This window comes from Callorhinus ursinus, unplaced genomic scaffold, assembly GCF_003265705.2.
Source record: "Callorhinus ursinus isolate GAN/ISIS: 27379988/994484 unplaced genomic scaffold, GSC_fseal_2.0 scaffold25, whole genome shotgun sequence".
In the NCBI taxonomy this organism is placed as follows: Eukaryota; Metazoa; Chordata; class Mammalia; order Carnivora; family Otariidae; genus Callorhinus; species Callorhinus ursinus.
In genome coordinates this window covers 35,236,855-35,258,131 of record NW_027397087.1, presented here as the reverse complement: position 1 = coordinate 35,258,131, position 21,277 = coordinate 35,236,855, and the positions used below count along the sequence as shown (strand labels likewise).

The window sequence follows — 21,277 nt, the reverse complement described above, 5'->3', positions numbered from 1 at the left end:
AATAGTTCATTACCATCATACAATGGAATGCTATATAACAATGAAAATTAGTGAACCAGAGCTACAGATAACAACACAGACAAATCTCAAAGCATGTTAATAAAAGCAACTTATAGAAAATATGTACAGTATGATGAACATTTAAAAGCATACCAAAAAATGATGAACATTTAAAAGCATACAAAAAAATTACTTGATATTGTTTAGGAAAGGGCACATACATATATGGAAAAGGAAACAGACATGCATGGGAATTAACACCATACTCAAAATTGTGCTTACTTCTGCAAAGGAGGGAGGGAATGTGATGGGGGAGGGTTATGCATTAGGCCTTAACTATATCTGAAGGGTTTTTATTTATTAAGTTGATTGGTAGATAGACACACATGTTGGTAATATTATTTCTCTTCTTTTCAGAATGTCTGAAATGTTTCACAACTGTTTAAAAGGGAAAGCTACCATATAAACAAAAAAGACATTTGGTTTGAAATTTATTTACTTTACTTTAAACTACAATAAACAAACACACAAAAACTTTTCTACATCAAAAAAATCAGAGAAGTTTTCATATAAGATAGTGAACTCGGTGATGCATTTGTTTCATCTCTTCTACAAGATTCGATGGGCAAAGCAATAAAAATACACAAAATGAGTAAATCCATGGAAATGCTAAAAACGAGAGTCCTTGTTAAGAGACGCACATTTTTGATGAATTTCCGGAAGCAGGAAAGCAGACAGCTCCGAATTGGCAAGAGACATGCTGCACCACAGCCACAGCAATCCTCTCTGACCGAATGCCACTTTACACCGCGCTCACGCTCAGTACACGCAGACAGCAGAAGTGGACAGTGGTTAACTGTGGCTATTCAGATGTGTAATTAAAGGTCTGTCTACTCGACTGCCATTACCGGAGCAGCAACAAACCCACCTCAGCCTCAGCCCACTCCCGCCCCTGCCACGCACACACACAGGCCATGTACAGAGCAGCTTACTGCAGAAACCCTCAGCTGGAGCCTCAGGCTCTGTTCTCTCAACAAAACAAGAGTATCTGTCAAGGAGGGATGGAGAGTGTGGGTGTCTTATCCATGGAGACGGTTAATAACTGCTACGTTAGAACCAGAGGCGGAAAAGGAATGGCAGTTTCATTCCGCCCAGAAGATAGTAAAGTCCTTTTTTTTTAATGTTATTATGTTGTTAATCACCATACATAACATCATTAGTTTTTGATGTAGTGATCCATGATTCATTGTTTGCGTAGTAAAGTCCTTTTATCCCTCATATAGTCATTCTCTTATTTTGGCAATTACAGAGTGAACCTCCCTTTTCCCTTCCACTCACTCTAAAGGGAAGCCTGCCAATGTGTGAAATTCGACAACTTACACAAATCCAGTGGTCATTCTAGGGAGAGATCTTAGAGTTAAAAAGACCTATTCAGCTGCATAGGAGACCCAGTCACTACTTAACACAGTCCTTCATTTCAGGAATACCAGCCACTGAGGAGAATCAAAACCATGAAAGAAAAAAAAAAAGCAAAAGAATAAGTGTGATAACTGACCCTAGAGGAAAGAAGAGACACTGAAGAAAAAAAAAATGAATCCTCAGATTTAAGTCTCTTGGCTGTTTTAGGAAAGGATGCTTTGAAAAAGAAACAAAAGCTGGATCCAGTCTTATATATATCCTTACATGTATATTCAAATTTCCTATAAATTAATATGCATGATACTTATTATCATGATGATACCATATGCATCATACTTATTAAATCTTTTTAACTTTTAGAAGTTAATACAATTTCCTTTTTCATAGATGTTGGCTGCTGCCTAAGCTATAAACGTAATGATCAGATATAATACTCACTGGGAAATTCAGTAAGCAATTTCCTGGATACACATTATGTACTTTCCAAATAAAAGAATACAGACAGGAATATGTGAAAGTCAATAGATTTCTGTGTCTCACTCTACCAAGGCTTTTTGGATTCTTACCATACCCAATGTCCTGAGGACAGATCAAGTCCTGCCTGAGCAGTTCCTAGACACTCACCAATGTAACAGATTAACTCAATCTGGATGTCTTTTAAAATAAACAAGCCATTTCCAATATTTAAATCCAATCTGGGGAGGACCTGACAGAATTTAGGGGCTCTGGAATGAATCCATGTCTTGGAAAAAGGTTCTGAAATTATCCCAACCTCCTAGAAGATGTGAGCATTACAGAGCTCTGATTTTCTGGGAAAACTTCAAAATGAAACCAATCTGTATGATGAGGCCTAGAGATAAGGCATCATCTGTCCCTCAACCTTTCCAAGTGTACCATTTATATTACACTTAATTATTTACTAAGGAACTCAATGTCTCAAAAAAGGTAAGAGTTAGATTGTGCCTTTAAAAGAACTTGAATGATATCCAGAGAGAACCTAGTATTTTTCTATTTCATGTAAAGAAAGGAAGCTTGTTAAAAAAACACAAATGTTTATATATAACATTAGAAGTCTTCTTAGCCTGTATCACATCATACAGTCAAAAGTCCTATCTCTAGTGCTCCTCACAGGTGCACAAGTACAAAATACCTGAGCATCGGGCTGTTATTTCATGGCTGAACTTGAGTAAAGCTATAAATCTAACAAAGTTCATCTTCAGAGTTCCAGAGTCGCCTTCCTGTAGTTTTGCCCCCACAGTGCGAACTTGTTCCCTCCTGCTCACATGCCAGTTCTTGACCACCTTAATGTCTTTCTTCAGATTCAACAAGCTAAAAGGATCCTAGAAATAATCTAGCCCAAGGCCCTCACTTTATAGAAAAGTAAACCAAACGCTTATAGAGTTAACGATTTACCCAAGGTCACCCAGCTAATGAGAGATGAAGCTGTGACCAGAACGAGGTCTCTGATGCCCTATGCAATGCTTTTTCCACTATACCAGCCTGCCTCTTTCAACACTGCAAAGGAAATTACATTTACCCATGTCTTCACAGCCCTCAGCCTCTCCTCTCTGAGTCTTTTCCCTCCTGGTACAATTTATCAACTTTAAGTCACCAATAACCTTTTTTCTTATTAATTATATTCCCATGATAAAACAGGAAAGAATTCACTACTCATTTATATTAGCTAATTCATTTATTGATAATATTTGTTTCTGATTTTATTTTATCTTTTAAAATGAAAAACACCTTAACATTTCCCAAATCAAAATACAAAGCTTAATAAATATATCCACAATTAAATTCATAAAAGAACTAAGTAACCGTAGATTCTTACTTTACATAAAGCAATGCCATAACATTTATTTCATTTCCTTAAGAAAAGGCAGAAATCACATATCGATTCCATTTTAATACTCACCACAAAAGTGATCTGATTGTGTCGCAGGTTAAGTTCAGTTAGTGAATCCAGCCCATTAAGATTATCAACGTGACTTAAAAGGTTCCTAGCAAGATTTAAAACTCTCAAATCACACAAATGACTGACATTTTCGATTTTGGTTATCTGTTAAAACATGAGAAAGGGATAATTAGCAGGCATAAGTCACATATATACATGTTATATAAACTCTAAAATTAAAATATATAGTCACTGGATTCACTGACAGGTTTACATGAAGATACTTAAAAATGTATTTCCGGGGACGCCTGGGTGGCTCAGTGGGTTAAGCATCTGCCTTTGACCCAGGTCATGATCCTGGAGTCCCAGGATCGAGCCCCACATCGGGCTCCCTGTTCAGTGGGGAGTCTGCTTCTCCCTCTGGCCCTCACCCCGCTCTCATGCTCTCTCTCAAATAAATAAATAAAAATCTTTAAAATATATATATTTCCAATTTCCTCTGTTGTAGATAATAAGAAGTCATTTAACTTGTGAAAATTAACTAAAGGAAGGGCACCTGGGTGGCTCAGTCAGTTGGATATCTGCCTTTGGCTCAGGTCATGATCCCAGGTCCTGGGATCGAGTCCCGCGTCAAGCTCCCTGCTTGGCAGGGAGTCGGCTTCTCACTTTCCCACTCCCCCCGTTTGTGCTTTTTCTCTTTCTCTGTCAAATAAATAAATAAAGGAAGGGAGCAAGATGGCAGAGGAGTAGGAGACCTGGATTTCGTCTGGTCTCAGGAATTCAGCTGGATAGGGATCAAACCATTCTGAACACCTACGAACTCAATAGGAGATCGAAGAAAAGAATAGCAACAACTCTGAACAGAAAAGTGACCACTTTCTGGAAGGTAGGACGTGCGGAGAAGTGAATCCGAGGCGATATTTGGGAGGATAGACGGTGGGGGAGGGGGCCTCCGTTGGCCGCTTCTGGCAAGTGCTAGAGCCGCGGAGCACAAAATCGGACGTTTTAGAAGCCGGCTCCGCTGAGGGACGTCACTCCAGTGGCTAAGCGGGGGGTGGAACCCTCGCGGGACAGTGTGGTCTCAGGACCCTCGGGGTCACAGAAAGACCAGGGGTGCCTGAGTGCGGCAGAGCTCCCAGGTATCGGAGCGGGGAAGCTGGCTGCAGAGACAGAGCCGAGGCGCGGGCTCTCAGCTCGGGGTTGCCATAAACTGTGATCCGCGGCCCAGTCGGGCCACTGCTCCTCCAGCAGGGACCCAACAAGCGGCAGATCCGGGGAGACTCCCCTTCCTCCAATGGGAGGAGCGGCACGGGAGCGCTCCGCAGGGATCTGCTGGGTTTGGAGACTCCACACGGGGTCGGGTGCCAGAGATAGAAATGCTCAGTCACAGGCCGGGTGAGCACGGAGTGCGGCCGGAGACCGGGGAGACGGGAGTGACTGCTTTTCTCTGGGGGCACACTGAGGAGTGGGGCCCCGAGTTCTCAGCTCCTCCGGGCGGAGATTGGGAGGCCACCATTTTCACTCTCGTCCTCCAAAGCTGTACCGAGAGCTTGCAGGGAACAAAAGCTCCCAAGAGCAAACCTGAGCTGATTACTTAGACCGGACCGACAAGGGCGGGGCAATTCCGCAAAGACATTTGGGAACCACGGCAACAGGCCCCTTCCCCAGAAGATCAGCACGAACAGCCAGCCAAGACCAAGTTTACCGATCAATGAGAACGGCAGAACTCCAGCACTACGGCAATAGTGCACATAGAATTCATGGCTTTTTTACCATGATTCATTAGTCTTTCAAAGTTAAATTTTTTTAACTCTTTTTTTTTGAATTTTTCTTTTTCCCTCTTTCAACCAACATCTTATCAATCCCTTTTTTAAAAAAAAATTTTTAGCTTTCATTTTTAGAGTCATATTTTTAACCCTTCATAGTAGTTACCCTTATTTTTGGCATATATATATATTTAAGTTGTTCTCTCTTTAAAATTTTGAGATACAGGTTCTTCTAACATATCAAAATATACCCTAAATCTCTACTGTATGGCTGTGTTCTAGTCTCCTGCCTGATCACATTCTCTCCCCTTTTTTTTCTTTCTTTTTTTTAATCCTCTTCTTTCTTTTTTCAAAACCTTATCAATTCCTTTTTTAAAATTTTTTATAATTTTCATCTTTACAGTCATATTCCATCCCTTTATCATATCAACCCTTATGTTGAACATACTTAGGTCTTTTTTCTTTAAAATTTTAGGATGCACTTTCTTCTAACAGAACAAACTACACCCAAAATCTAGTGTGTGGCACTGATCTATGCACCAGCCTGATCATATTAGATCATAGTCTGTTTTTTTTTTTGTTTTGTTCTATTTTTGTTTGTTTTTATCTTTTTCTTTTTCTTTTTTTTTGTTCTTTCCCTTTCTTTTCCGCTGATTTCCGGTCTTTTCTGATTTGTTTAGAGTATATTTTCTGGGGACTTTGTTAACCTGTTCGCATTTTGTTCTCTCATTCATCTATTCTCCTCTGGACAAAATGACAAGATGAAAGAAATCACCTCAGCAAAAAGAACAAGAGGTAGTACTGTCTGCCAGGGACTTACTCAATACGGACATTAGTACCATCTCGGACCTAGAGTTCAGAATCATGATTTTAAAGATACTAGCTGGGCTTGAAAAAAGCATGGAAGTTATTAGAGAAAACCTTTCTGGAGAAATAAAAGAACTAAAACCTAATCAAGTCGAAATCAAAAAGGCTATTAATGAGGTGCAATCAAAAATGGGGGCACTAACTGCTAGGATAAATGAAGCAGAAGAGAGGATCAGTGATACAGAAGACCAAATGATGGAAAATAAAGAGGCTGAGAAAAAGAGAGATAAACAACTAATGGATCATAAGGGCAGAATTTGAGAGATAAGCTATACGATAAGACAAAACAACATTAGAATAATTGGGATCCCAGAAGAAGAAGAAAGAGAGAGAGGGGCAGAAGGTACATTGGAGCAAATTACAGCAGAGAACTTCCCTAATGTGGGGAAGGAAACAGGCATCAAAATCCAGGAGGCACAGAGAACCCCTCTCAAAATCAATAAAAATAGGTCAACACCCCGACATCTAATAGTAAAACTTACGAGTCTCAGAGACAAAGAGAAAATCTTGAAAGCAGCTCGGGAGAAGAGATATGTAACCTACAATGGTAGAAACATTAGATTGGCAACAGAACTATCCACAGAGACCTGGCAGGCCAGAAAGGACTGGCATGATATCTTCAGAGCACTAAACGAGAAAAATATACAGCCAAGAATACTATATCCAGCTAGGCTGTCATTGAAAATAGAAGGAGAGATAAAAAGCTTCCAGGACAAACAAAAACTAAAGGAATTTGCAAACACGAAACTGGCCCTACAAGAAATATTGAAAGGGGTCCTCTAAGCAAAGAGAGAGCCTAAGAGCAGCATAGATCAGAGAGGAAAACAGACAATATTCAGTCACAGTCACCTTACAGGCAATACAATGGCACTAAATTCATATCTTTCAATAGTTACCCTGAAGTAAATGGGCTAAATGCCCCAATCAAAAGACACAGGCTATCAGACTGTATTAAAAAAAAAGACCCATCAATATGCTGTCTGCAAGAGACTCATTTTAGACCCAAAGAAACCCTCACCTTGAAAGTGAATGGGGTGGAAAACCATTTACCATGCTAATGGACACCAAAAGAAAGCTGGGGTGGCAATCCTTATATCAGACAAATTAGATTTTAAAACAAAGACTGTAATAAGAGATGAGGAAGGACACTATATCCTACTTAGAGGGTCTATCCACCAAAAAGATCTAACAATTGTAAATATCTATGCCCCTAACATGGGAGCAGCCAATTATATAAGGCAATTAATAACAAAAGCAAAGAAACACATGGACAACAATACAATAATAGTGCGGGACTTAAACACCCCCCTGACTGAAATGGACAGATCATCTAAGCAAAAGATCAACAAGGAAATAAAGACTTTAAATGACACACTGGACCAAACGGACTTCACAGACATACTCAGAACATTCCATCCCAAAGCAACGGAATACACATTCTTCTCTAGTGCCCATGGAACATTCTCCAGAATTGATCACATCCTAGGTCACAAATCAGGTCTCAACCAGTACCAAAAGATTGGGATTATTCCCTGCATATTTTCAGACCACAGTGCTTTGAAACTAGAACTCAATCACAAGAGGAAAGTCAGAAAGAACTCAAATACATGGAGGCTAAAGAGCATCCTACTAAAGAATGAATGGGTCAACCAGGAAATTAAAGAAGAATTTTAAAAATTCATGGAAACCAAGGAAAATGAAAACAAAACTGTTCAAAAGCTTTGGGATGCAGCAAAGGCAGTCCTAAGAGGAAAGTATATAGCAATACAAGCCTTTCTCAAGAAACAAGAAAGGTCTCAAATATACAACCGAACCCTACACCTAAAGGAGCTAGAGAAAAAAACAGCAAATAAAGCCCAAATCCAGCAGGAGAAGAGAAATAATAAAGATCAGAGCAGAAATCAATGAACTAGAAACCAAAAGAACACAAGAACAGATCCACAAAACTAGGAGCTGGTTCTTTGAAAGAATTAAGATTGATAAACCCCTGGCCAGACTTATCAAAAAGAAAAGAGAAAGGACCCAAATCAACAAAATCATGAATGAAAGAGGAGAGATCACAACCAACACCAAAGACATACAAACAATTATAAGAACATATTATCAGCAACTCTATGCCAGCAAATTAGATAACCAGGAAGAAATGGATGCATTCCTAGAGATGTATCAACTATCAAAATTGAACCAGGAAGAAATAGAAAACCTAAACAGACCTATAACCTCTGAGGAAATTGAAGCAGTCATCCAAAATCTCCCAACAAACAAAAGCCCAGGGCCAGATGGCTTCCCAGGGGAATACTACCAAACATTTCAAGAAGAATTAATACCTATTCTCCTGAAACTGTTCCAAAAAATAGAAATGGAAGGAGAACTTCCAAACTCGTTTTATGAGGCCACCATTACCTTGATCCCAAAACCAGACAAAGACCCCATCCAAAAGGAGAATTACAGACCAATATCCTTGATGAACATGGATGCCAAAATTCTAACCAAAATACTAGCCAATAGGATCCAACAGTACATTAAAAGGATTATTCACCATGACCAAGTGGGATTTATCCCTGGGCTGCAAGGCTGGTTCAACATCCGCAAATCAATCATTGATTGATACAATACATTAACAAAAGAAAGAACAAGAATCACATGATCCTCTCAATAGATGCAGAAAAAGCATTTGACAAAGTATAGCATCCTTTCTTGATCAAAACTCTTCAGAGTATAGGGATAGAGGGTACATACCTCACTATCATAAGAGCCATCTATGAAAAACCTACAGCGAATATCATTCTCAGTGGGGAAAAACTGAGAGCTCTCCCGCTAAGGTCAGGAACGCGGCAGGGATGTCCACTCTCACCACTGCTATTCAACATAGTATTAGAAGTCCTAGCCACAGCAATCAGACAACAAAAAGAAATCAAAGGCATCCAAATCGGCAAACAGGAAGTCAAACTCTCACTCTTTGTAGATGATATGTTACTGTATGTGGAAAACCCAAAAGACTCCACCCCAAAACTGCTAGAACTCATACAGGAATTCAGTCAAGTGGCAGGCTATAAAATCAATGCACAGAAATCAGTGGCATTCCTATACACCAACAACAAGACAGAAGAGAGACAAATCAAGGAGTCGATCCCATTTACAATTGCACCCAAAACCATAAGATACCTAGGAATATATGTAACCAAAGAGGCAAAGGATCTGTACTCAGAAAACTATAAAATACTCATGAAGGAAATTGAAGAAGACACAAAGAAATGGAAAAAAGTTCCATGCTCATGGATTGGAAGAACAAACATTGTGAAGATGTCAGTGCTACCTAGAGCAATCTACACATTCAATGCAATCCTCATCAAAATACCATCCACTTTTTTCAAAGAAATGGAACAAATCATCCTAATATTTGTATGGAACCAGAAGAGACCCCAAATAGCCAGAGGAATGTTGAAAAAGAAAAGCAAAGCTGGCGGCATCACAATTCCGGACTTCCAGCTCTATTACAAAGCTGTCATCATCAAGACAGTATGGTACTGGCACAAAAACAGACACATAGATTAATGGAACCGAATAGAGAGCCCAGAAATGGACCCTCAACTCTATGGTCAACTAATCTTTCACAAAGCGGGAAAGAATGACTAATGGAAAAAAGACAGTCTCTTCAACAAATGGTATTGGGAAAATTGGACAGCCACGTTGCAGAAGAATGAAACTGGACCATTTCCTTACACCACACACAAATATAGACTCCAAATGGTTGAAAGACCTAAACGTGAGACAGGAGTCCATCAAAATCCTGAAGGAGAACACAGGCAGCAACCTCTTCGACCTCAGCCGCAGCAACTTCTTCCTAGAAACATCGCCAAAGGCAAGGGAAGCCAGGGCAAAAATGAACTATTGGGATTTCATCAAGATAAAAAGCTTTTGCACAGCAAAAGAAACAGTCCACAAAACCAAAAGACAACTGACAGAATGGGAGAAAATATTTGCAAATGACGTATCAGCTAAAGGGCTAGTATCCAAAATCTATAATGAACTTATCAAACTCAACACCCAAAGAACAAATAATCCAATCAAGAAATGGGCAGAAGACATGAACAGACATTTTTCCAAAGAAGACATCCACATGGCCGACAGACACATGAAAAAGTGCTCAACATCGCCCGGCATCAGGGAAATCCAAATCAAAACCTCAATGAGATACCACCTCACACCCGTCAGAATGGCTAAAATTAACAAGTCAGGAAACGACAGACGTTGGCAGGGATGCGGAGAAAGGGGAACCCTCCTACACTGTTGGTGGGAGTGCAAGCTGGTGCAGCCCCTCTGGAAAACAGTATGGAGGTTCCTCAAAAAGTTGAAAATAGAGCTACCCTACGATCCAGCAATTGCACTACTGGGTATTTACCACAAAGATACAAATGTAGGGATCCGAAGGGGTACGTGCACCCCAATGTTTATAGCAGCAATGTCCACAATAGCCAAACTGTGGAAAGAGCCAAGATGTCCATTGACAGATGACTGGATAAAGAAGACGTGGTATATATACACAATGGAATATTATGCAGCCATCAAAAGGAATGAGATCTTGCCATTTGCAACGACGTGGATGGAACTGGAGGGTGTTATGCTGAGTGACATAAGTCAATCAGAGAAAGACATGTATCATATGACCTCACTGATATGAGGAATTCTTAATCTCAGGAAACAAACTGAGGGTTCCTGGAGTGGGGGAGCGGTGGGAGGGATGGGGTGGCTGGGTGATAGACATTGGTGAGGGTATATGCTATGGTGAGCGCTGTGAATTGTGCAAGACTGTTGAATCACCGATCTGTATCTCTGAAACAAATAATGCAATATATGCTAAGAAAAAAAAGAAGAAGAAGATAGCAGGAGGGGAAGAATGAAGGGGATAAATCGGAGGGAAAGATGAACCATGAGAGACGATGGGCTCTGAAAAACAAACTGAGAGTTCTAGAGGGGAGGGGGGTGGGGGGATGGGTTAGCCTGGTGATGGGTATTAAAGAGGGCACATTCTGCGTGGAGCACTGGGTGTTATGCACAAACAATGAATCATGGAACACTACGTCAAGAACTAACGATGTAATGTATGGTGATTAACATAACAATAAAAAATTTAAAGGAAAAAATTAAATAAATAAATAAAATCTTTAGAAAAAAATAAAATTAACTAAAGGAACATATTTTATAATTTCACCATAGTAAATATTTGAAGTAAATTTTATCAAATAATCAACAAGCCCATCCTTGGGGGCATCTCTAATAACCCAATACTGTGCCAGGTCCAGATAAAGGTGACAAGAAATATACACACTACCTCCCAAATAAAAACATACTATAAGCCTAAGGCAGAAGCTCACAATGTTTTGTCCAAGCAAGACAGCCCTCTGAGAGAAAAGGCAAGGAAAAGGAATGCTACCACATCCCCCTTGTTCTTTCCATTTATACTGCAGGATCCTGAAAGCTGTCAAGAGTCTAAATGGAAAAGACACAAGGAACTAGGATCCTGAGTGGAGAGTGAGGGTGGATATTCTTTATTAGTGGAAGTGCTTAAGAGAAACGACAGGTAAGGTTTAGCCAGAGTGCAATATGGTGGACATTGAGTGTTCAGAACAAGACCTGAGTCACGGAACAGGCACATACACGCAAGCTCTGACCAGCAACACAGGAGCACAGTAAGGTAGGGTAAGGAAAAGCCATCCCCATGACTGAGGAGAGCACAACAGGATTTTCAGTCCTACTAGTGTAACAGAGCAAGCACAGCGAGATGGTTCTCTATGACACATAAGTAGGGGTCCCTGCGGGGGACTGGGGAACTTTGTCAACCATCTACTTAAGTTAACAATGAGTCATACACATGACACTTTTCTTCCAAACATTAAAAAAAGGTTTTCACAATCACTAGGGATTAACTTTCTCATCCATACTGTCATTCCAGTACAGATGGGAAAAAAATTGAAATTTTTTAACATTTCAAAACAGATGTTGGATAAAAGAAGGTTTTCTTAGATTTATAATCCAGTCTGTAGGTTGTTATTGGACCTTCTCTTACATTCAAGAAATACCATCTAGATTCCATCTAGGTTCAAAAGCGAAAACCTATGTTTATTATAAATTCAGTAATATATAAAGGTGACATCTGACTATGCCTTAAAATTTGTCCTAAGATTTTTGGTCTAACGTAAAATGAAAATAAAAATTGTAAAAGAAGAAACAAGGTTATCAGTATTTGTCGATGATAGGACTATTTACAATGAGACATGGACAAAAGCATTTCAAAACTATATAAGTGATAGAATTTTAAATGTATGGAATCAGCAAAATGCAAAATAGACACTGTGAAGAATCAATAATGTCATCATAAGTTGGAGAAATTCTCCTAAAATACTAAGGAAAAATGGAGGTAGGAAGAATAAAAGGTAAGACGGGGATATGGAAGACAAATAATAACAAACATGGATGGAAAAGCAATATTTAAATACATAAAATAAAACTTTCCTGAGAACAGGAAAGATAGAAATATATAGAATGAAGGGGCACAATTGTTATATGACATACATAGAGTGTCTTCCCCCTTCTGCTACTAAACCTGGGGCATTTCTCTTAGAAAACTACCTTTCTCTAATTCCTTGGTCTGGGGGGACTGATAATTAGAATGCCTACATTGTGACTTGCCTTTTATTTAGTTTGGTAACTCTGAAAAGGAACATTATTAATTCTAAAATATTGGTACCAAGATGTAATCTTTTTAAAAATCACTGGGGATATTGTTTCGCTTCTTGGTTTGCAATCAGATAGGCCAGAACTGTGTGCAACGTCTCTGATGGAGCCTATTACACATTGCAGCCATGGACAAAGTCACAGTAAATGATAAAAATTTCAGGCAAAAGGTGGTGTAGGGTGAGAGCACAGCTCTTGTTTAGTTAATAAGCTTCACAGCAAGAAGAAGAAATGATGGGAACGTCGGAAAGCCCAATCATGGGTCATACTGATCAGAGAGAGGGTCTCCAGGAGACCGCAGGGCTTCTTAATACAGCTGGATACTCCAGGCTCATCTTTATAAGAGTAAGCCAGACTACTCTGTCTGGATAAAGACAACCTTCTGACTCAGCAATGCTAAAGGGCAAATGTCTGCTTTCAGTCAAGCAGTCACAGAAAGGGCAAGCTCGCCCTGAAGGAAAAGATGGCCTTGAAGGAACAGATCCTTCCTGAAGCACATTCGTGTCCACGTTAAAGCATGCTTTTACCGAGAGAACAAATTCTGGAAGACCAAAAAATTCTACATCAGAAATTGAGAGCCAACCTCTCAGATTCCTCTGTATTCTTCACTATTCAAATAAAATCAATTGCTAAATCTTGATGTTTCCACTTTTTAAATATTTATACAATCTGCCCCCTTATTAAATCCCTATTGTTACCACTTCAGGTCAAGCCACCATCACTTTTCACAAAGATTCCTGGATTAGTCTCTCAACTGTTCTGTCTCCAGTTTCACTTTCCTCCAACTCGTTCTATCCCCCAATCTATCTCTTGCACACTACTAACATTCCTCAGACCATTTTCACATCCATAAACCAAATACGTTTTATTTCACAATGTACACCAAATATCATTTTTATTTCTAACAAAAGTAAACTCCAAAAACAAAAAATATTCACTTAATTTTCTTTTACATTTTTAACTACCTGATGCTATTTTCTTTTTAGAATTGGACATTGTTTCATCTTGAATAGTTTATCTCCTGACTTTTTAGAAGCCTAAGGTCACCACGGCTGCCTTTGCTTTGAAATACTCCAAATTTCTGCTTAGTTGATTTAGATATTTTGAAACAAGACTTGGATTTTCACGTAAAACTTCATTTTTGTAGTTATAGAGCCTTGAGAAATAATTTGTGTAGTACAAATATTTAATCTCAATACACAGAATAAGTACAAACACAAAGCTGAAATTATATGACATAACACAGGTCAGCTAACAAGGAACAGAGCATTTTTCATCAACATAATGGTTGGTAAATAATTCCTACACATCACATATGGATCAAGTGATATGTTTGTTATTCATAAACCAGGATCCTTCATAGATCTTGGGTAATGCCCAGTGAATTCTTAAAGGTAGGGGCGCCTGGATGGCTTAGTTGCTTAAGCGTCTTGACTCTTGATTTTGGGTCAGGTCATGATCTCAGGGTTCTGAGATCAAGCTCTGTGTTGGGCTCCATGCTGGGCATGGAGCCTGCTTAAGATTCTCTCTGTTTCTCCCTCTGCCTCTCATCACCCCCAACTCTTGCTCTAAAAATAAAATATAATATAATAAAAAATAAATAAAATGAATTCTTAAAGGTATTATATAATGTGAAAACTACATAAATATGTTTAATTATCATATATACATTTTAAAATAAACTTTAAAAAATTGCTACCATAAAATGTTGCAATTAGTTATGAATAGTTTTAAAAATAGTGGGCTACAAAAAAATAAAAAATAAGTAAATAAAATAAAATAAAAATAGTGGGCTACAAGATAAAATAGCAATTCCTCAGGTGTGGCATACAAAGCCCTCCACAATCTGGCCTCTGCTACTTCTCTCCCCTCATTTCTCACTGTTCAACACATGCTAAATTCTCAAGCAGTAAAAAATACTGTGTTGTTTTTAGTCTCAGTGCTTTTGCATATTCTTTTACTGACAAAACTCTTTAATTCTTCTTCCCCTTCCACCCTCACCTAACTGGGTAACTTCTCTACTAGAGTGCCACTAATCAGCCTGCAGAGCTGGACAGTTCCCAGGCCACCAACATTCCTCCCATTCTGGGCACACACAGATACACACAGATGGGGCCGGGTGAGATTAGAATCTAGCAGATGTGGTCTAGTTAGATCTGTCAAGGTTTTCATTTATTACACTAGCTTTTCACCAAAACGATTGGGACTTGCAGTTGTTAGAAAGCCTAGAGAGATCATATTGAAGTTTGCACTTGACCAACTGCGGGTGGCAGTGACAGATCTTGTTCATTAACAGGCAGGGACTCATGGATCATCCCAGAATGTACACTTACCACCTCATGAGAGGCTCTACCTTCTGCATGAGTATGTAGCTCATGTAGCTGTTCATAAATAAATCCATTTCAAAGACAAACATTTCAATGGAAAAGCAAAGGACTAAAAAACAGTCAAGATGCTCTGAGAGAGAAGGAGGGGGAACATTAACAAACCAGATAGAAAAATTCAGACAGACAGACTGAGAGGCAGACAAACCGACTGACCCAACAGAATAAAGAGTCCAGATTATATAGTAATCAGGGAAATAGAAATCAAAACCACAAAGAGACACTACTTTATACCAATTCAATTGGCAAAAATTAAGTATGACAATTCCAGAGCTTTGGGTGGTGGCCGCTGCTGGCTCTGGCTTCCTGTCGGGGGAGGGTGATGTGGCTTAGACAGCAGCCCCGACACCCCACCCCCCAAGTCCACCGCTTCTCGCCTCAGTGCCCCGACGCCACGGCAGCCCAGCAAGCAGCCCAGATGCAGCCACTGAGTGTGTGGTGGTGGGAGACAGAGCTACAGGTAAAAGTTGCCTACCGATCGGTTAAACCAATGATTCCCTGGAGAATACATCCCCACTGCCTTTACAACTATCCTGCCAATGTTACGGTAGATTGAAAACAGGTGAATCTGGGCTTATGGGATAGAGCTGGACAAGAAGATTATGACAGATTACGTCCCTTATCCTATCCACAAACAGATGTGGTCTTAATTTGTTTTTCTCTCATGAGTCCTGCATCATTTGAAAATGTTCAAGCATGGTGGTACCCTGAAGTGCAACACCACTGTCCCAACACCCTCATCATCCTGGTAGAGACTAAACTTGATCTCAGGGACAACAAAGACGTGACTGAGCGACTGCAGGAGAAGCCGACTCTCATCACCTAGCCACGGGATTTGGCCATGGCTAAGGAGATCGGTGCTGGAAAACACCTGAGTGCTCAGCTCTCACGCAGCGAGGCCTCAAGACAGTGTTGGATGAAGCTCTTCGAGGGTTCTCTGCCCTCCAGTCAAGACAAGGAAGAGAAAATGCCTCCTGCTATAAATGTTGGGCCCCTGTCCTGCCCTGTCCACCTCGGAACCTTTATATGCTTTGCTCAAAAATGGTGGAGCCTTTCACACAGTGCCAGGTTTTTGTTACAGATTACTTTTTCCATAAAACCATTTTGAACCAATAATTTTTAGGTTTTATTTGTTTAAAGGGTAAGACTTCAAACTTTTACATTATAGTAAAATTTAGCCCTAAAATGGCAAGCTTTCTTAAAGCCTTATTTTTCAAGAGCTCCTATTCCTGATCAGATTAAGAGTTGCCAAAATAGCTTGTGAAGTAAGTTGCATTGTTGTACTGAGAACACTAGGCACTAAGCCATTCAAGATCTTTGTCTTTAAGAGGAGACTACAGGAAAACAGTATGGAGATTCCTCAAAAAGTTAAAAAGAGAGTTACCCCTATGACCCAGCAACTGCACTACTAGGTATTTACCCCAAAGATACAGATGTAGTGAAAAGAAGTGCCACATGCACCCCACTGTTCATAGCAGCAATGTCCACAATAGCCAAACTGTGGAAGAGCTGAGATGCCCTTCAGCAGACAAATGGATAAAGAAGATGTGGTCCATATCTACAATGGAGTATTACTCAGCCATCAGAAAAGATGAACACCCACCACTGGATCAACATAGATGGAACTGGAGGGTATTATACTAGGAGAAACAAATCAAGCAGAGAAAGACAATTATCCTATGGTTTCACTCACGTGTGGAACATCAGGAATAGCACAGAGGACCATAGGGAGGGGAGGGAAAACTGAAGGGGGGAAATGAGAGAGGGAGAAAAACCATGAGAGACGATGGACTCTGGGAAACAAACTGAGGGTTTCAGAGGGGCTGCGGGAGGGGGACAGGGTAGCCGGGTGATGGGTATTAAGGAGGGCACGTGTGGTGATGAGCACTGGGTGTTATACGCAACTAATGAGTCATTGAACACCACGTTAAAAACTGATGATGTACTCTATGGTGGCTAACTGAACATAATAAAAAAAGACATGTTTATATCACAAAACCTGAAAAACACAGAAAAGTATGAAGGAAAATACACAAATCCCCTAAAACCCTAATACCTAAAGATATTTCCTGATTACACTTGGTATATTTCATTACCAAATAAAATCTTATTCTTATTTCTAAAAAAAAAGAAGAAGAAGAGACTACAGTGTCTCATGTTTGGAAACAAAGACACTTCCTAACTAGTTTCTGATAAGAAAGCAGCACAACATTTCACAATCATGAAATGTTGCCTTCTAACACACCAGTAATTTATCAGCCCGCATCCATTCCCTAACACTGGACTTGATGTTATAATGGAATGAGTGTAAGGACTCAAAACTCTTTGGATCAATCTTTTTGATTTTGTAGTGAGATTTTTTTTTAATTAATTAATTTATTTTATGGGGGAGGGGCAGAGGGAAAAGAGAATCTCAAGCAGACTGCGCTGAACAAAGAGCCCCATTTGGGGTTCGATCTCACAAGCCTGAGATCATGACCCAAGCCGAAACCAAGAGTTGGACACCCAACTCACTGCGCCACTCAGGCACCCCTGTAGTGAGATTAAAAAAAAAAAAAAAACTTAAGTGTATATGCTATTGCTGAGATTTTGAACAGACCTCTTACACCCACATCCCTCTGATGAAGTATCTGCTCTAGCTGTGGGTGCACTGGGGTGGGGTGTGTGCAGCATGGGAGGTGATCAAAGAATGAAGACAGTTATTTTGACAAAATATGGAGGTTAATTTATACTACATTGTACACATCATAATTAAACTGAGTAGGGGCGCCTGGGTGGCTCAGTCGTTAAGCATCTGCCTTCGGCTCAGGTCACGATCCCAGGGTCCTGGGATCGAGCCCCGCATCGGGCTCCCCGCTCTGCGGGAAGCCTGCTTCTCCCTCTCCCACTTCCCCTGCTTGTGTTCCCTCTCTCGCTATCCCTTCCTCTGTCAAATAAATAAATAAAATCTTAAAAAAAATAATTAAACTGAGTAAAAGTGTCACAGATAAAATTTTAAAAGGTTAACCTCTGTCAAATGCAGTAAATGATAAGGAAAGATCGGTATTATCACTGTTTTAAGCTTTTTCTTAGACCTGCCATCCCTCCTGAAACTGGGCATTTAATTCATCTTTGAACTGGTCATTCCCATAGTTCCTTAGTGCTTTTCTTACAGAATCCCTTCTTAATGAGCAATATGCCTCCTTGTATTATAGAATCTTTCTGGTAATGCATTAGAAATATTTTTTGGAGATTAGTAAAAGTGTATTCTTATTTCCTTGTTACTTTATTCAAAGCTAAGAAGCACTTTACTTAGTTTTCCAGTAACTAGGTGCAAAAATGACATGTTGCAGCTTTATAGTTTTTGAAATATTTTAGGTATTCCTAAACTATGAACTTTCTTAGTATCACTGCCTTGCCAGATCCCCAACACTGTACCTTGACTAATGCTGACCCTCCTCTTGATCTTACCCCCCGGGGCACACACTTCCTGTTGTTCTGCCTAACCATGTTCCTATGGGTCTGTGAGGTTCTGGAAGCCTGTGCTCGTGCTAATGAAGTTCTGTACAACTTACCCACTGGCAAGAATATAAGGTTGGACCTTTCAACTACTAGAACATTTTTTAAATTGACAGTTGTAGAATTGTGGGGTGTTTTTACATTGATCTTTTGCTAATGCAATTAGCAGTATGTTTTGCATGTTTGACTTAATAAATCTTTGAGTCATAAAAAAAAAGAAGTATGACAATTCCAAATGTTGAAAAGAATGTGAAGCAACAGGATTTATCCTGCATTACTGGTGGGAGTATAAACTGGTACAACCACTTTGAAAAACAATTTGACATTATCTTTTATTTTTTTTGCATTTTTTAAATTATGTTATGTTAATCACCATACATCATTAGTTTTTGATGTAGTGTTCCATGATTCATTGTTTGCGTATAACACCCAGTGCTCCATGCAGAACGTGCCTTCTTTAATACCCATCACCAGGCTAACCTATCCCCCCCCCAGAACCCTCAGTTTGTTTTCCAGAGTCCATGGTCTCCCATGGTTTGTCTCCCCCTCCGGTTTCCGCCCCTCATTCTTCCTTTCCTGCTATCTTCTTCTTCTTCTTCTTTTTTTTTAACATATAATGTATTATTTGTTTCAGAGGTACAGGTCTGTGATTCAACAGTCTTACACAATTCACAGCACTCACCATAGCACATACCCTCCCCAATGTCTATCACCCAGCCACCCCAGCCCTCCCACCCCCCACCATGTTAGACATTTAAATAACCTCTGTTCTATCAGTTTCACTCCCTAGAGTGACATATGGTGTGTAGAAGAAACCCATACAAGAATGCTCTTAGAAGGGCTATTCCTAAAAGGAAACAACCCAAATGTCTATCAATAATAAACTGGAGAAAAAAAGTTTTCATATAATCATTCCACGGAACTCACAACAGCAAAAAGGAGTAAACTACAGTTACTTAATCAAAATAGATTAATCTCAGTAAGCTAATGTTATATGCAAAAAGCAAACACCAGATGACAATATACAGTATGATACCTTTTTTAAATTACAACACAATACTACTAAACAAGGTATTATTTAGACACACATATGTGATAAAACCAACTTAAAAAAATCCACAAGGGAATGATAAATGTGAAATCCTGGATAGTGGTGGCCTCAGAATAAAGGAGGCATACCTAAGTAGAAGAAAATCATTAGTAATATTCTAGTTGTTGGGCTAGGATTGGAAAATATGTATTTTAAAAATAACAAAAGACTAGGGGTGCCTTAAGCATCTGCTTTCGGCTCAGGTCCTGATCCCCGGGTCCTGGGATCGAGCCCCATGTCAAGCTCCCTGCTCAGTGGAGAGCCTGTTTCTCCCTGCCTGCCACTCTCCCTGCTTATGTGCTCGCTCTCTCTTTCTCTCTGTCAAATAAATAAATAAGAAAATAAAATAAATTAAAAATAAAAGACTAAATAAGAAACAAAATTATCGTGGGCGCCTGGGTGGCTCAGTTGGTTAAGCGACTGCCTTCGACTCAGGTCATGATCCTGGAGTCCCGGGATCGAGTCCCACATCGGGCTCCCTGCTCGGCAGGGAGTCTGCTTCTCCCTCTGACCCTCTTCCCTCTCGTGCTCTCTATCTCTCATTCTCTCTCTCTCAAATAAATAAATAAAATCTTTAAAAAAAAAAGAAACGAAATTATCGTTAACTATTAAGGATTCCAAATGTTTTAGGAGTTTCATCTGTCATTTACTGCTAAGGAATTACCATATCTTAAAATAAACAGGCTTAATACCTTAGAAATTTCAGTGAATCAGTAAAGCAACTCTTTTTTTTTTTTTAAGATCTTATTTATTTTTTTGACAGAGAGAGACAGCAAGAAAGGGAACACAAGTGGGAGGGGGAGAAGCAGGCTTCCCGCTGAGCAGGGAGCCTGATGCAGGGCTTGATCCCTGGACCCTGAGATCATGACCTGAGCCGAAGGCAGACGCTTAATGACTGACCCACCCAGGCGCCCCAGTAAAGTAACTCTTGAAATACTTCAACACAAGTATCATTCGTACTGAATGGAGCACTGGGTGTTATACGCAAACAGTGAATCATGGCACACTACATCAAAAACTAATGGTGTAATGTATGGTGATTAACATAACAGAATAAAAAAAAAAACTTATAATTATAATACCAAACTTTCTCAGACTTTTTTGCTGAAAAGAAAGAAACAAAGGGGCTTCACAATACCTGATTTCCATGAAGGTCCAAGACATCTAAGCTTTTGAGGTTCTCCAGATTTGAAATTTGCTTGATTCTGAAAATCAGAATAAGTGGAGTAGAAATACAGATGTATCAAACTTATTGTAAATCAAAACATGCTAAGGCATAACTCAAATATGTATATATAGAGAGATTATACATAAATACATATATAAAACAAAAACAGATTTTCCATTGATTTAACTATAATGGTAAAGATGCAATTCCATTGGGGGAAATGTCCCAAAGAAAGCTTAAAAGTTGTATCTTTAGGAAAAAGCAATTCTACTTCTAAGAACCTTAGGCAAGGCACTTATTCAAGGCAGTTCCCTTCAGAATATGATCTAAACTCCTTACCTCAGTTCTCAAGGCCCTAAACCTTGTGGCTGCTGACTCTTTGTCCAGGCTTATCTCCTACCACGGCTCAGGCTCTCTCTGCTCTGACGACGGGGGCTTTCTTGCTAGCTCTAA

The 21,277-nt window shown here is 39.7% G+C and overlaps 1 protein-coding gene and 1 pseudogene across 4 annotated transcripts in view; one reads left to right on the top strand and one right to left on the bottom strand.

Annotated features, from left to right (window-relative positions):
* LRRC49 (leucine rich repeat containing 49) overlaps window positions 1-21,277 on the bottom strand; it is a 168,602-nt gene that overhangs the window by 132,913 nt on the left and 14,412 nt on the right. For all 4 annotated transcript variants that reach the window (XM_025884467.2, XM_073877295.1, XM_073877296.1 and 1 more), the window contains 2 exons: window positions 20,795-20,861; window positions 3,338-3,481 (listed from right to left, as the gene is read on the bottom strand). In XM_025884467.2, the coding sequence (XP_025740252.1) occupies window positions 3,338-3,481; window positions 20,795-20,861 (211 nt within the window). The remainder of the gene's footprint in view (window positions 1-3,337; window positions 3,482-20,794; window positions 20,862-21,277) is intronic.
* LOC112832862 (ras-related C3 botulinum toxin substrate 1 pseudogene) lies at window positions 11,554-16,051 on the top strand (annotated as a pseudogene).